Here is a 12,123-nt window from a genome sequence, read left to right on the forward strand (position 1 = left end):
ATTTGGTTATGTAACACCTGAACATTTACTTCTCATTTACAAATGCAGTACAGGCATATTTCCCATGAGTCTCTGAGGCACTGTCCACCTCCCTATTTTAGATTTGAGTATAGAACTCTGTATGAGTTGGGGTCCAGGGTGAGACAGACCAGTGCTGGTATCCGTTCCGTAATGGGCTTCAGTGTATGTTAGGGGGAGTCCTATAATGAATAATTTTTGAGTAACTTGTAGTATACGTTTTCCCTTTATTTTGGTAAAATATATATAACATAAAATTAATCATTTTAATGTACTTTTACATTTATTTTTATTTTTTATTTTGTTTATTTTTTTGGCCACGCTGCACGGCTTGCAGGATCCTAGTTCCTTGACCAGGGGCTGAACCTGGGCTCTCGGCAGTGAAAATGCAGAGTCCCAACCACTGGACTGCCAGGGAATTCCCTGTACTTTTTTTTTTAAACCGAGATTGTCGCCTAACTATGGGGGCCCCTCTGGAATGTTAGCCGAGTTACTTGGTTAATGGTTTTGAATACTTCAAGCCCTGTTGAGAGCTGTCTGTCCCTGTGGGCTGAAAATACTTTTGGTATGGGAGCTGCTATTTTTGAGTTATGAATGCAATTTAATCTTGTTTAGCTGAGTTTGCATATGAACCATTGAAACGTAGATACCTTTTCTCTACAGCTTCTGAGCACAAGTAGTTGAGGCTAAGATAGAAAACTGGTAAGTTTAGTCTATCTGGCAAAAGTTATAAGAACAGTTTAACTCATTACTTATCTGTATGTTAGTTCTTGTTTGTCTGGAACAGACCAAGAGCAAACTGTCGTATATTTCCTTGATTCTAAGACCTAACTTTTTTCCCCTCTAATTTTAACAGTTCTGAAATTATGTCATATTTATTAAATGTGTACTTTATTGCATTTTTCCCCATGAAGCTGCTGCTACTAAAATTGCTGTGTACCTTTGCATCCAGAAAATTTGGTGATTACATACTTCACTTAAATTTTAGAGTTGGTAGTAATGTTGGAAAACTGGTTTTAATTAATTTTTTAATCATTTTAAATTGCAAGGCACTAAATCATGGAGAAATTCATATTTGACACCTCTGTTCCTACCCTCACAACCTTTGATGGTTTTGGTTTTTCCATCAGCAGTTGTAAGAGAGACAGTCAATACCCCCTGGGAAATGCCAGAGAGCAAACTGCCATTCTCCCCTCCCACAGTTTCCATTCAGTGGGGTCTGGTTACAGAGTGTTGCCCCTTTCTGACTAATAATCCCCAGGATATTTGAGGATTTAACACACACACACCCCCACACACACCTGAACTCTTGAAATTGGAAGCAGGAGGCACTCTAGCTTTGTTGTGAATACTGAGAAACTTGGCTCTGAAGGTTGCTTCGGTGCTGTTGCAAGTTCTGTCTAGGGATGTCATTAAGGCTGTTAATGGAAGCTTTAAACAAAGACACTTTCCAGGTGCTGGATTCTGCCACCCTGTAAGTGTGTTCTCTAGAGGACGGATTCATCATGGTTATGGAAGGCTTTGGTTGGCTGTGCAATAGCCTGCAACCATTGCACCATCTAGATCAAGAGGGCCCAGAACCCCGTGACTTGGAGGTGAGAGGAACGGCTTTAGTAGGTTCTGCAGCTTCTCACTGTATATATCCTTAAGAACAAAACTAACAATACAGTTGAGGTGAGTAGGGATGTTGGTGAGAAAGGAAAGAGGAAATCAGAGAGAGCAAGCCAGCCATTGTAATTGTTCCATATATGAGAGAGAACCTCAGGAAACAAGCGGTAGTGATGCTTGTGACTCTAAGGATGGCATCTTTCCACTGGCCCAGGATTCCTCGGGAAGTCAGTTTGGGGATTGTAACTTTTATTGCCTGGATTAATTTTGCTGAGTATTGGGCTAGGTGCTGATAGAATGGGTGTGAGTAGTAGGCCTGTCTTTCAAACAACTTAGCATTAATCCCCTCCTCTCCCCCGTTTTTGGCTGATTTGAAATGAGTGGGTATTATGGGTCTAATAAGAATCTGGAGGATTGATATTTAGGAAGGATGAAAGCTCTTGATTAGATTTTTAGTTCTGTAGGTTAAATGTGTTTATTTAGGATTGCATTGAGGTAGGGGAGGGAGCAAAACTTAAGATCATGACTTTATGGTATTGATGTAATGTAACCTGGTTGTAGTTCAGTTTTAAAATGCCCTTTCTGACAATTGGGACAGTTGACAAGATCTGAATAAGGTCTGTAGATTAGATAATGGTATTGTATTATTGTTAATTTACTGATTTTGATCATTGTTTTCAGGATATACAGGGCTTCCCTGGTGGCGCAGTGGTTGAGGGTCCGCCTGCCGATGCAGGGGACACGGGTTCGTGCCCCGGTCTGGGAAGATCCCACATGCCGCGGAGCGGCTGGGCCCGTGAGCCATGGCCACTGAGCCTGTGCTCCGGAGCCTGTGCTCCGCAAGGGGAGAGGCCACAACAGTGAGAGGCCCGCCTACCGCAAAAAAAAAAAAAAAAAAAAAAAAAAAAAAGAAAGAATAGAAATCAAATGCTAGTAACGAAACAGTTTGGGGAGAAGAAGATGGGTTCCTCTGACCCCTTTAAAATGGTTGTGTATGATTGCAAATGTATTCTAGAAGGAAATATATAAAAATGCAAATGGTGGTGTTAGGGCAGTGGGATTTTAGATATAACTTTCATTTTTCCAAACTTGTATGTTGCTGTTTTTCATAAGAAAGTTGTTTGTTATTTTGTGTGTCCTTGTATCTTTAAAATAACTTTTCTTATTTCCTTGATTCCACAGAGTGGAGGCTGTGTCCCACAGACTAGCATCATGAACATATTTGATCGGAAGATCAACTTTGATGCACTCCTTAAATTTTCCCACATGTAAGTGCTTTGACCTTAACTGTACTTCCATATTACATTTCCCTTTATATCTTGTTTCTTTTCCTTTTCCTGGAGTATTAACTTTTGTACGTATAAACTAACATATTAACTTTGCTAGAATCCAGAGGATCTGATAAAAGCACCCAAAGTCTAAGGGCTGCGGTGTGGTCGCTGGAAAGCCATTTAGTTATTATAGTTTGGGTAATGATTGTTCATAGTTTGGGCATTGGGGCTTTCCTCAGCATTTAAGATTTTCTGTTTGTGAACCTAGTTTTCAAAGCATTCTTTTTTTTATTGTGCCAAAACTTTTACATATTCCCTGGGAAGAAGAAGGAAAATTATTCTTAGCTTAGAGATGAGATTGGTCCTAGAGTAATGGCCATTATTAACATTCTTTCCTAGAACCCCCTCGACACAGCAGCACCTGAAGAAGGTCTATGCCAGTTTTGCCCTCAGTATGTTTGTTGCGGCTGCCGGGGCCTATGTCCATGTGGTCACCCACTTCATTCAGGTAAGAGCAGTTTTCTCCTCTAGTTGCTGTGGCCCAGATCGCATTAGGAAGAAACTAGTTCAGCAGGGTGGTACAAGCCTATGTCCTTCCTTAATACTTCTCAGTAGTTTGGGATCTGAACCCAGCCAGAGCCAGTTGTAAATCAGGACATGCAGAACCATTTAATTTTTCTGGCAACTCTGCCCTCTCTAGATACTGAAAACAGGATGTTTTGGCCCTGACACTGAACAGTGTGCTGCTGACACACAAGACCCCCACCCACTGGGGAGACGTCTGCGTACTGGGGTGGTTTTGCACAGTAACTTTTTTATCTTTTCTTCCTCTTTTTTTTTGCCTGAATGACTGTGTAGTACTTGGATACAAAACACTGATTGTATGATTATCAGGAGAGACAGGGTTGAGACCTTTAAGGATTTGGCCCATTTTATTCTTGGAGAAACTCATTTTCCTTTGTTGAGTGAGAGTTTGAGTTTGGCTAGAAGCAATAAAAGGGATGGTTGAGGAATACTCGAAAAGTTTGAAGCTCACAAACCAAGACTTGTCCGTTTTGGAGTGACCTTTTTAATGTAAGTACAGGGGTGTACCTGTGTTGGCATTTGCCCCTGCTGGGAGTGGCATGATCAGGCATCCCCTTGCTCAGGCACCTCCTGGCAGAGGTTGTGTGAAATATTACTCTAGACACTCAAAGATAGGGCTTTGATCCCTCAAGTTCAGACTAAAACATATTCTACCTTTTAGGCAGAAGTGGCCCTTTTGGTTTCTGGTTGTGTTTTGTTTGTTTTTTTAAGTAATATAGTGAAATATAGTCATCCTCATTATTCATGGATTCTGTATTTGTGATTTACCTACTCAGCAAAATTCATTTGTAACCCTAAAATCAGTTCTCACGGTGCTTTTGTGGACCTTTGCAGCCATACACAGAGTGGCAAAAAATTCGAGTTGTCCGTTGCACCATGTTCTAGCTGAGGTTGGACAAGGCAACACTGCCTTCTTTCAAGCTCTCATACTGTAAACAAGTGTCTTTTTCATAGTCTATTTAGTGCCACATTTTCTGCGTTTTTATAATTTTTCTTGGTGATTTTGATGTTTAAAATGGCCTCAGGCATAGTGCTAAAAAGTGCTGAGTGGTATTGCTAAGTGCAAGACTGTGATGTGCCTTATAGAGAAAATACGTGTGTTAGATAAGCTTTGTTCAGGCATGAATTACAGTGCGGCTGGGCACGAGTTCTATGTTGATGAGTCGACAATATATATCCAATGAAAGAGCTTAAACCTTTATTTCCTCCAGGAGCATTTGTTCAGTATCACTGATTCATTGCTTACAGTGGCTGTATAGAGCAGAACTACTGTGAAAACTGAGGATTGACTCTACCTTTAAAAGAAGGAAGGAACTTTGGTGTCCACATACATCCTTGATGATTTTCCTCTCTTTCTAATGCTTGTAACTTTTCCCACTTGCTTTAAAACAAAAAATTTTTTTCTTCTTATAAAACTAATGCATGTTCATTGTAGAGAATTTAGAAAACAGACTAATGAGAAGAAGGAAATATAAAACCCCATCATCCTAAATTAACATTTTGGTTCTTACTCTCTGTCTCAGTTCATTCAGGCTGCTATAACAGAATACCATAAACTGGGTGGCTTAAACAACAAACGTTTCTCAGAGTTTGGGATGCTGGGAAGTCCAAGATCATGATAGGTGCTGGCAGATTTGTTCTGTGGTGAGGGCCAGCTTCCTATGTCAACAGTCATCTTCTCCTGTGTCATCACATGGTAGAAGGGGCAAGGGAGCCCTCTGGGATCTTTTTTATAAGGTCACTAATCTCCCTTTGTGAAGGCTCCACCCTTATGATCTAATCACCTTTCAAAGACCCCACCTCCAAATACCATTAAATTGCAGGTTAGGATTTAAACATGAATTTGAGGGGGTGGGCACAGTCATTCAGTTTTTTTTGTGTGTGTGTGTTTTAAAGTGATCAAAAAGAGGTCATTCCTACTTGTTCTGCAGATTGGAATATGCTTCAAGCACTTGTCACTTTGATTCATCTTTTCTGTTTCTTGGGTCAGACTTATAATTTGACTTGGGCAGTTACACTTAATGGACTGCCTCCAGCATCCACCATGGTCCTGACCTTGTCCTTCAAGCTTCTGGTTTTTCTCCTCAGCCCTCACTGCCTTTTCTGCTGCCTCCAGGTTAGAAACAAATATTAGGAAGTCCAGGTGAATATTTGAACCCAATAAGGTCTCTTGCAAAATAAATTTGATACTTTCAAGTGTTTAATTATTGACTGCATCTAACAGGCTGGCCTGCTCTCTGCCTTGGGCTCCCTGGGGTTGATGATTTGGCTGATGGCAACACCTCATAGCCATGAAACTGAGCGAAAAAGACTGGGACTTCTTGCTGGATTTGCTTTCCTTACAGGTATGTTAAGGGATTGGTTTAACTTTGAGGGAGGGACACTGTATTTTTAGTATCTCTTTAGATTAAGGCCCAAGATATATATTTATTCTGATGCACCCCAACTGGCACACTGTACCATCCTATCTTGTATTTGAGTGTGCCTTGTGTTGCTTTCTTATTGCATGTAGGTGCATCTTGCTTCCCCATCTAGAGGGCTCTTTGTGACTAGTGTCTGTGACTTCTACTTTTGTATCCAAAAATAAGCATTTGTATGCTTGAATGAATGACGTTTAAGAGCTTAGGTAGCATAACTTGTTAATGGTGGACATGGGACTAAACTAGGCCAAGAATCTGACCTAGTTGAACTCAACTGGCAACTATCATAGGAGCATCTCTTCTGAATCTTGTGGACAGTTAATTAAAGTCATACATTGAGATCCATCCTACAGGGCACTTTGCTGATTCTCAAGAAAAGAATTAAAAGCGCAGATCTTCTAGAATTGTCATTAAGGAAAACAGGTCTCAAGGTACATAGTAAAAATACTTGCAAAGCAACATTTGAGTTAGTACAGCTCGTTCTGAGTGCGTCTAATCTATACAGTGTTGAAGAAATTGTAGAAAGGAAGGGATTTAGAGATTTAAGATTTTTAGATCAGGGAAAGCTAGTTTTTGAAGGTACTAAAGGGGTGGGGTTATCAAAAGGAGAGAAAAACCAGAGTAGAGGAGATGTTGGAGCTGGAACAGGTTGCCGCTGCACCCTCCTGTTGGCAAGTGTCCACCTGCAGAACCGGTCTGGCCTTTTCTGCTACAGAGGGAGTCAGCCTTCATGACTACAGGTTGTTGGCCACAAGGCACTGCTTTGCTCTTTATCCTTTTCATCTAATTCCTGATCTGGCCTACATTACAGTCTCACATCACTGCTTTTCAGAGTTTTGCAGCCTTATAATTTAGCTGGAAAATGTTTGACATGCCTGCTTCATTTTTCCTAATGTCTATTCCTCCTGGGTCATCTATGATTTTCAGCCAAGGGGACAGTTGTGCAGGTCTGTCCATAAATAACTCAGTCGAGTATTTGTTCTCTGGAAAACAGTTAAGGATGGAAGAGAGAAAGATTTAATTACGTTAGTCCACTTGTTTTGTTGTTTTCTAGGACTGTAGGCATGCCCATGCTATTGATGATCAGCTTTTGGATGAGAATCCTCTTCAGAAATTGGTGTTAATGCTGTGTTCTGCGGCTTTTTGTTTTCTAGGAGTTGGCCTGGGCCCTGCTCTGGACTTGTGCATTGCCATCAACCCCAGGTAACTATGTTAGTAGTGTCTTATGAATATACCTTCTAAATATACCTTCTAAATATAGGTTATATACCTGTAGCCCTTGATACAATGGTCTTTTCCCTTAACAGCATCCTTCCCACCGCCTTCCTGGGCACAGCAATGATCTTCACCTGCTTCACCCTGAGTGCACTCTATGCCAGGCGCCGTAGCTACCTGTTTCTGGGAGGTATGTGTGGACTGGAAAATAGGGAGAGGGTCTCCACTTGAGCCAGAATTCTCACTAGGACCTTTACCCTCACCTCCAACTTGTGACTGTTGGGTTGAAATTGAAAGCCTTCATTTTGGGGGGAAAGTAAAGAATGGCCTTAATGGGGTTGCCTTGCTTTGCTTTGGCTTTTCTCAAGATGGCTTTTTGTCTTTTCTTACAGGTATCTTGATGTCAGCCATGAGCCTGATGCTCTTGTCTTCTCTGGGGAATCTTTTCTTTGGATCCATTTGGCTTTTCCAGGTGAGATTTGCATATAACTTTGCAGCAGCCATTTACCTTGCATTTCTTTTTCTTGCTTAATAAGTCTATCTTAGCCAAGATAGACTCAGAATTCTCATCTTTGTGGGGCAGTGCTCTTGAAGCCTCACCACTCACCCTCCCAGGACAGAGCCTTCTGCTACAGGTGGAAGTACAAACTGAACAGGGGTTGGGCATTGCAGTGGATATGGTTTGCTCAGAGATCATTTTTCTAAAGCCAGTCCAGCAGTGGCTCCTTGTTAAAATGATTGAAGCTCTTCCAGTGACCTGAAAAAATAAGTGCAGAATTGTGCCTAGGGAAGTAATACGGTCTTCACTGTGGGCTTCAGTTCCCATGAATGTTAATGTCTGTAGGGTTAGCGTTCGATGTACTTTCAAGCGGCCAAGGGCCAGAAAGAGGTATGGCTGTTTTTTCTCTACAATGTCTACCACATGGTAACCTCATCTCATTCTTCTTTTGTTAGGCAAACCTGTATGTGGGGCTGGTGGTCATGTGTGGCTTTGTCCTTTTTGATACTCAGCTCATTATTGAAAAGGCTGAAAATGGAGATAAAGATTATATCTGGTGAGTGTGAAACCTGGTCTTTAATGAGTATGAAGCGGGGAGGCATAATCTTCCTTTCGACGACCCTTTTCTGATTCTCTGGGATGATCTTTTGCTTGGCTCCCCTTTCTTTCCACATCGGTAGGAATAAGAGTGGACCAGATGGCACTGGCTGACTTATGTGGCCAGCCTTCAGGGGCATACGTGATAGGATATCTATGGTTTTGGAACTGTGCACCAAAAAGCATCATTTCCCTCAATTCCTGAAAGACATCAGATTTTTAAAAGTTGGACTAATAATATGTATTTAATTATCCATACTTTGAATAGTGGTTACCTCTAGGCAGAGGAGAGGGAAAGGGATCTTTCACCTTTTACTCTTAATACTGTTGTATTCTTTAAGCCTTTAACAATGAGAAGAAGATACGCATATAATTTTTTTAATGTAGTAATCCTCTCAACATCTCAGCTAGTTAATGGTAGTTCCAGGGTTCAGACTTAGGCCTCTGCAGAGTCTAAATTTTCTTTTCTCTATGCTCCATGGCTTCACTGAGTTGAAGAGGATCTCAGACACTAGAGTTGTACTTAGTTGGTGGTGGAGTGCTGGTGAAGTTGACTCTTGGGGTTGGGGCGGGGTTTCTGTGTTCTGCACCTTTGTGGGCTTGTGGATAAAGGAAAGTGGGAAGTGCAGTTTGTGACCTGGTTCTTCTCTTTCAGGCACTGCGTTGACCTCTTCTTAGATTTCGTTACTCTCTTCAGAAAACTCATGATGATCCTGGCTATGAATGAGAAGGTTAGCACCACCCAAAGATGAAAGACTGGCTCCTGAGCTCAGCATCTGTGTGTACTTAAAGCTTGAGAACTTGCTCACACTGTGTGGGTCCAGGGTAACTGTAAGGCAGGCCACTGAGTAAGAGTTCAACTAGAAGTCTTTAGCTGTTGGAGAAAAAGGAACAAGTAAAAATCATCCTTTTTTTTTTTTTTCTTTTTAAAATGAATCCCTGAGATTAGTTTCAAAAGGAAAAGAGCTTTAGTGGCAACAAGAAACAGTCTACTATATGAGGAATTTAAAGGTTGTAAAGATAGTTGTGACTCAAAAAGATATCCTAGAGGATTTATATAATACCACCAGCTTTTGTATATATATTTTAGAAATAGGCCAATTTTACCCATTTGTTAGTCTTAATTTTTTTCAAGAGAGGCATTCTATATAGGGTTAGTGAGTGGCAAACATCATCCACTCCAGTAGTAGGGGAACAAATGAAAGCACAGGCCTTTCTTAACAGAATGTAAGGTGGAATGTGAGTCGGTGCAGTGGTGATGGAAGCAGTTGACCAGATGGGATTGGTGGTCCTCTGTCTGGTCCGTACCGCGACTGGACTGAGGACCAAGCAGGTCCTCCAGTTTCAGTCAAAACAACATCCTTTTCATCCATGTAATGATACCCTGGGCTTCCCCCCAGTGCAATGAAGAGTTCAACTGGACTGTATTATTTCGAATGTTGATTTATGCCGAGGATTTATGCTTTCTTCTTAGGCCTAATGGGAAGTTGATCTTGGCTTGGTCTTGGCCTCTCATTTAGTTATTTTAGGGTAGACCGCTGGTCTGCAGCCTTCAGTGGTTGGTATCTGAGCTGTCGTGGTTGTGAGTAGCCAGGAGTGGTTAGGCAGCCCACCTAGCTACTCATGGGGTAGCAACGGGAACAACTGCTTAACCTTGATTGTTGTCAAGTCTGTAGCAACTTGGGAGACCTCCAGCAGAAGATGGTTAAGATTTAGTTCCTCCTATACTGAAGGAGCATCTCTCCTCCCTTTTTACTGTCCGGATCCCTTCCAATCACTAACCAAAGGCAGTGAGGTATCGGCTGACTCAAGAGTTTTAGCTTAAATGTTAATGCTAGAAGTTAATTGGGTAATTTTCCTCCATTTCTAGGATAAGAAGAAGGAGAAGAAGTGAAATGACCATCCAGCCTTCCCCAATTTGACTTCCTCTCCCTCCGCCCCTCATTTCCTCTTTGCACACATTACAGGTTGCGTGTTCTGTGATAATGAAAAGCATCAGAAAAGCTTTTGTACTTTGTGGTTTTCTCTATTTTGAATTTTTTGATCAAAAAACTGATTAGCGAAATATAGTTTGGAGTTTGGCTTCATATTTTTGGGGTTCTTCCCCGCTCCCTTTTCTGCCATCCCCCATCCCTAGCCTCTTCCTCTGCTCAGGCAGCCAGTCCGCCGTGATGAGGAGCGGGATCCGCAGAGGAAGCAAACTCCAGGAGTCCGCTTTACGACTGAGCTTCACCAGTGGACCTGAGCTGTTTGGTAGAGACGCCTTGCTCGGCCCTTCTTCCCTCAGCGTTGTTTGCTTTATGCGCATTTCCTATGGGACTAGGCAGTGTGTTTTCCATTGGAAAGATGTTTGCTGGTCCCATTGTTACTCAGGCTTATTATGTCTGAGCTGCCAACCCCTACAGAGAACATGAAAAGCCTCTTCTGGTGGATGCTTTGCTTCCCCTGAGCTGCCGGAGTCACTGCTGGTCTGGCATACATGCCGTTCTGCCTTGCTGTTACGAAAGGAGTGTAGATTTGTGTAGGTTCCCTTTCCAGTCCCTTGTCTGGCCCTCGGAATCTGCCTGCTTTCCATCCGTGGGGTGGGAGGGTTTCAGCACAAAGGGAAATTCTTGTCAGGCATCTATGAAATGGCTGATTATGTATGGCAAGATATAATGTAGAGTTCCCAGACTTGCCCTTTTTTTTGGTTAAATTGATCACTACCTTAGTTACTGAGTGGCCTCTACCAGGTGGCTGTGATTAAGGGTCCCGGGAGAGGAAGGATAGAGAAGGGGCGGCATGGCTGAGCCTCTGAGGTAATTGTGACTAATCCTGTCAGACCCAAATGAGGGCCTGTTTGGGGCAGGGGAGAGTAGTATCTCCCCCATTAACTGAGTGGGTCTTTGTTCACACCAGTGGCACGGGCCGTGATGGCTTGGGAGGCAGCATTCATAACAGTCCTTAGGTGCGTTTTTGTCTTATCTTGGGCACTAATAGGTAGTGTCAGGCCAGAGATTTGGGGCAGTAGGTAAATGTCCATTTTACAGATGCACTTCAGGTTTTGGTCTGTTCACCTGTTTCTGGAAATCTGCAGCCTTCTTTAGGCAGGGGCTGGGCAACCAAACCTGCAAGACTTCTGCTTTCCTACAGCTCTGTGTTTGCAAGTGTAGGGGGGCAGTACTAATGGGGTCACCAGCTCCTTCCCTGTGAGCTGCCACAGCCAGCTGGCACAGAAGATCAGGCACCCTTGGGAGTATTTGTGGCTCTGGCTACTCACAGGGCTTCAGAGTAAGGGGAACTGAGCCATTGAAAACTCATTGCTAGTAGGACACCATTTTTGGCTTTCCCTGTTCACAACCAGTACCCAGTTTGACCCAATGGCTACTGGTTCACAGTGCACCACATCACTGTGCCATCCCATGAAACAGTTTTGTTCCCAGGCTGTGTGATTTCTGGAGTGGCATGCGACTCGGAATGGCTCGCTTCTGCAGAGGATGCTGCCCTCTGATTTAGCTGCTGTCTCCAGCCTGTGGCTTGAGAATTTACTAAAAGGGATTTCCTTCCCATTCAGCCCCCAATGGCAACTCTCCATACATTTGTTGATTCTCTGCTAGGCCTGAGAATCTGAGTTACATCTCCTGAAGCCAAACTCCACCTCTTGTGCTTTTTTTGCTTGGGATGAGGAGTTTTTCTTTAGAAACAGTGCCAAGAATGACAAGATATAAAAAACTACTTTTAAAGAAAATGCCTAACAGGTTTTTAATACAGTAATCACTGTAATTATCACTTTCTTTTCTAGTTCCTTGGTTTCCAGCTCAAGCTGCATTCTCTAACTCATACTGTGAAGACAAAGGTGTTTTTGATTCAGAAATATATGGAATCTACATAGTCTTAATTTGTAAAAAATAAAGAAAATTCCTTAACCTTT

At 42.4% G+C, this 12,123-nt stretch overlaps 1 protein-coding gene across 2 annotated transcripts; it reads left to right on the plus strand.

Annotated features, from left to right (window-relative positions):
- Positions 1-1,808: 1,808 nt before the first annotated feature.
- Positions 1,809-12,123, plus strand: TMBIM6 (transmembrane BAX inhibitor motif containing 6). 2 transcript variants are annotated; one of them, XM_079714814.1, is made up of 10 exons: positions 1,809-2,894; positions 3,297-3,405; positions 5,707-5,827; positions 7,057-7,105; positions 7,210-7,307; positions 7,510-7,589; positions 8,072-8,172; positions 8,869-8,944; positions 10,084-10,180; positions 11,995-12,123. In XM_079714814.1, exons 1-9 carry the CDS (start codon positions 2,839-2,841, stop codon positions 10,105-10,107), a joined length of 714 nt encoding a protein of 237 aa, XP_079570940.1. In that variant the 5' UTR covers positions 1,809-2,838; the 3' UTR covers positions 10,108-10,180; positions 11,995-12,123. The 2 variants fall into 2 exon arrangements, with proteins under 2 accessions (XP_079570940.1, XP_079570939.1); XM_079714813.1 differs by lacking the exon at positions 10,084-10,180.

The sequence above is a fragment of the Hyperoodon ampullatus genome (assembly GCF_949752795.1).
Source record: "Hyperoodon ampullatus genome assembly, chromosome: 11".
Classification (NCBI taxonomy): domain Eukaryota; kingdom Metazoa; phylum Chordata; class Mammalia; order Artiodactyla; family Ziphiidae; genus Hyperoodon; species Hyperoodon ampullatus.

Bases quoted from the DNA above. Each gene is read 5' to 3' on its own strand.
- TMBIM6 (XM_079714813.1), top strand. From the start codon at position 2,839: ATGAACATATTTGATCGGAAGATCAACTTTGATGCACTCCTTAAATTT. The intron at 5,828-7,056 runs GTATGTTAAGGG...TTTGTTTTCTAG, and splicing joins TGGATTTGCTTTCCTTACAG to GAGTTGGCCTGGGCCCTGCT. The intron at 8,173-8,868 runs GTGAGTGTGAAA...CTTCTCTTTCAG, and splicing joins GGAGATAAAGATTATATCTG to GCACTGCGTTGACCTCTTCT.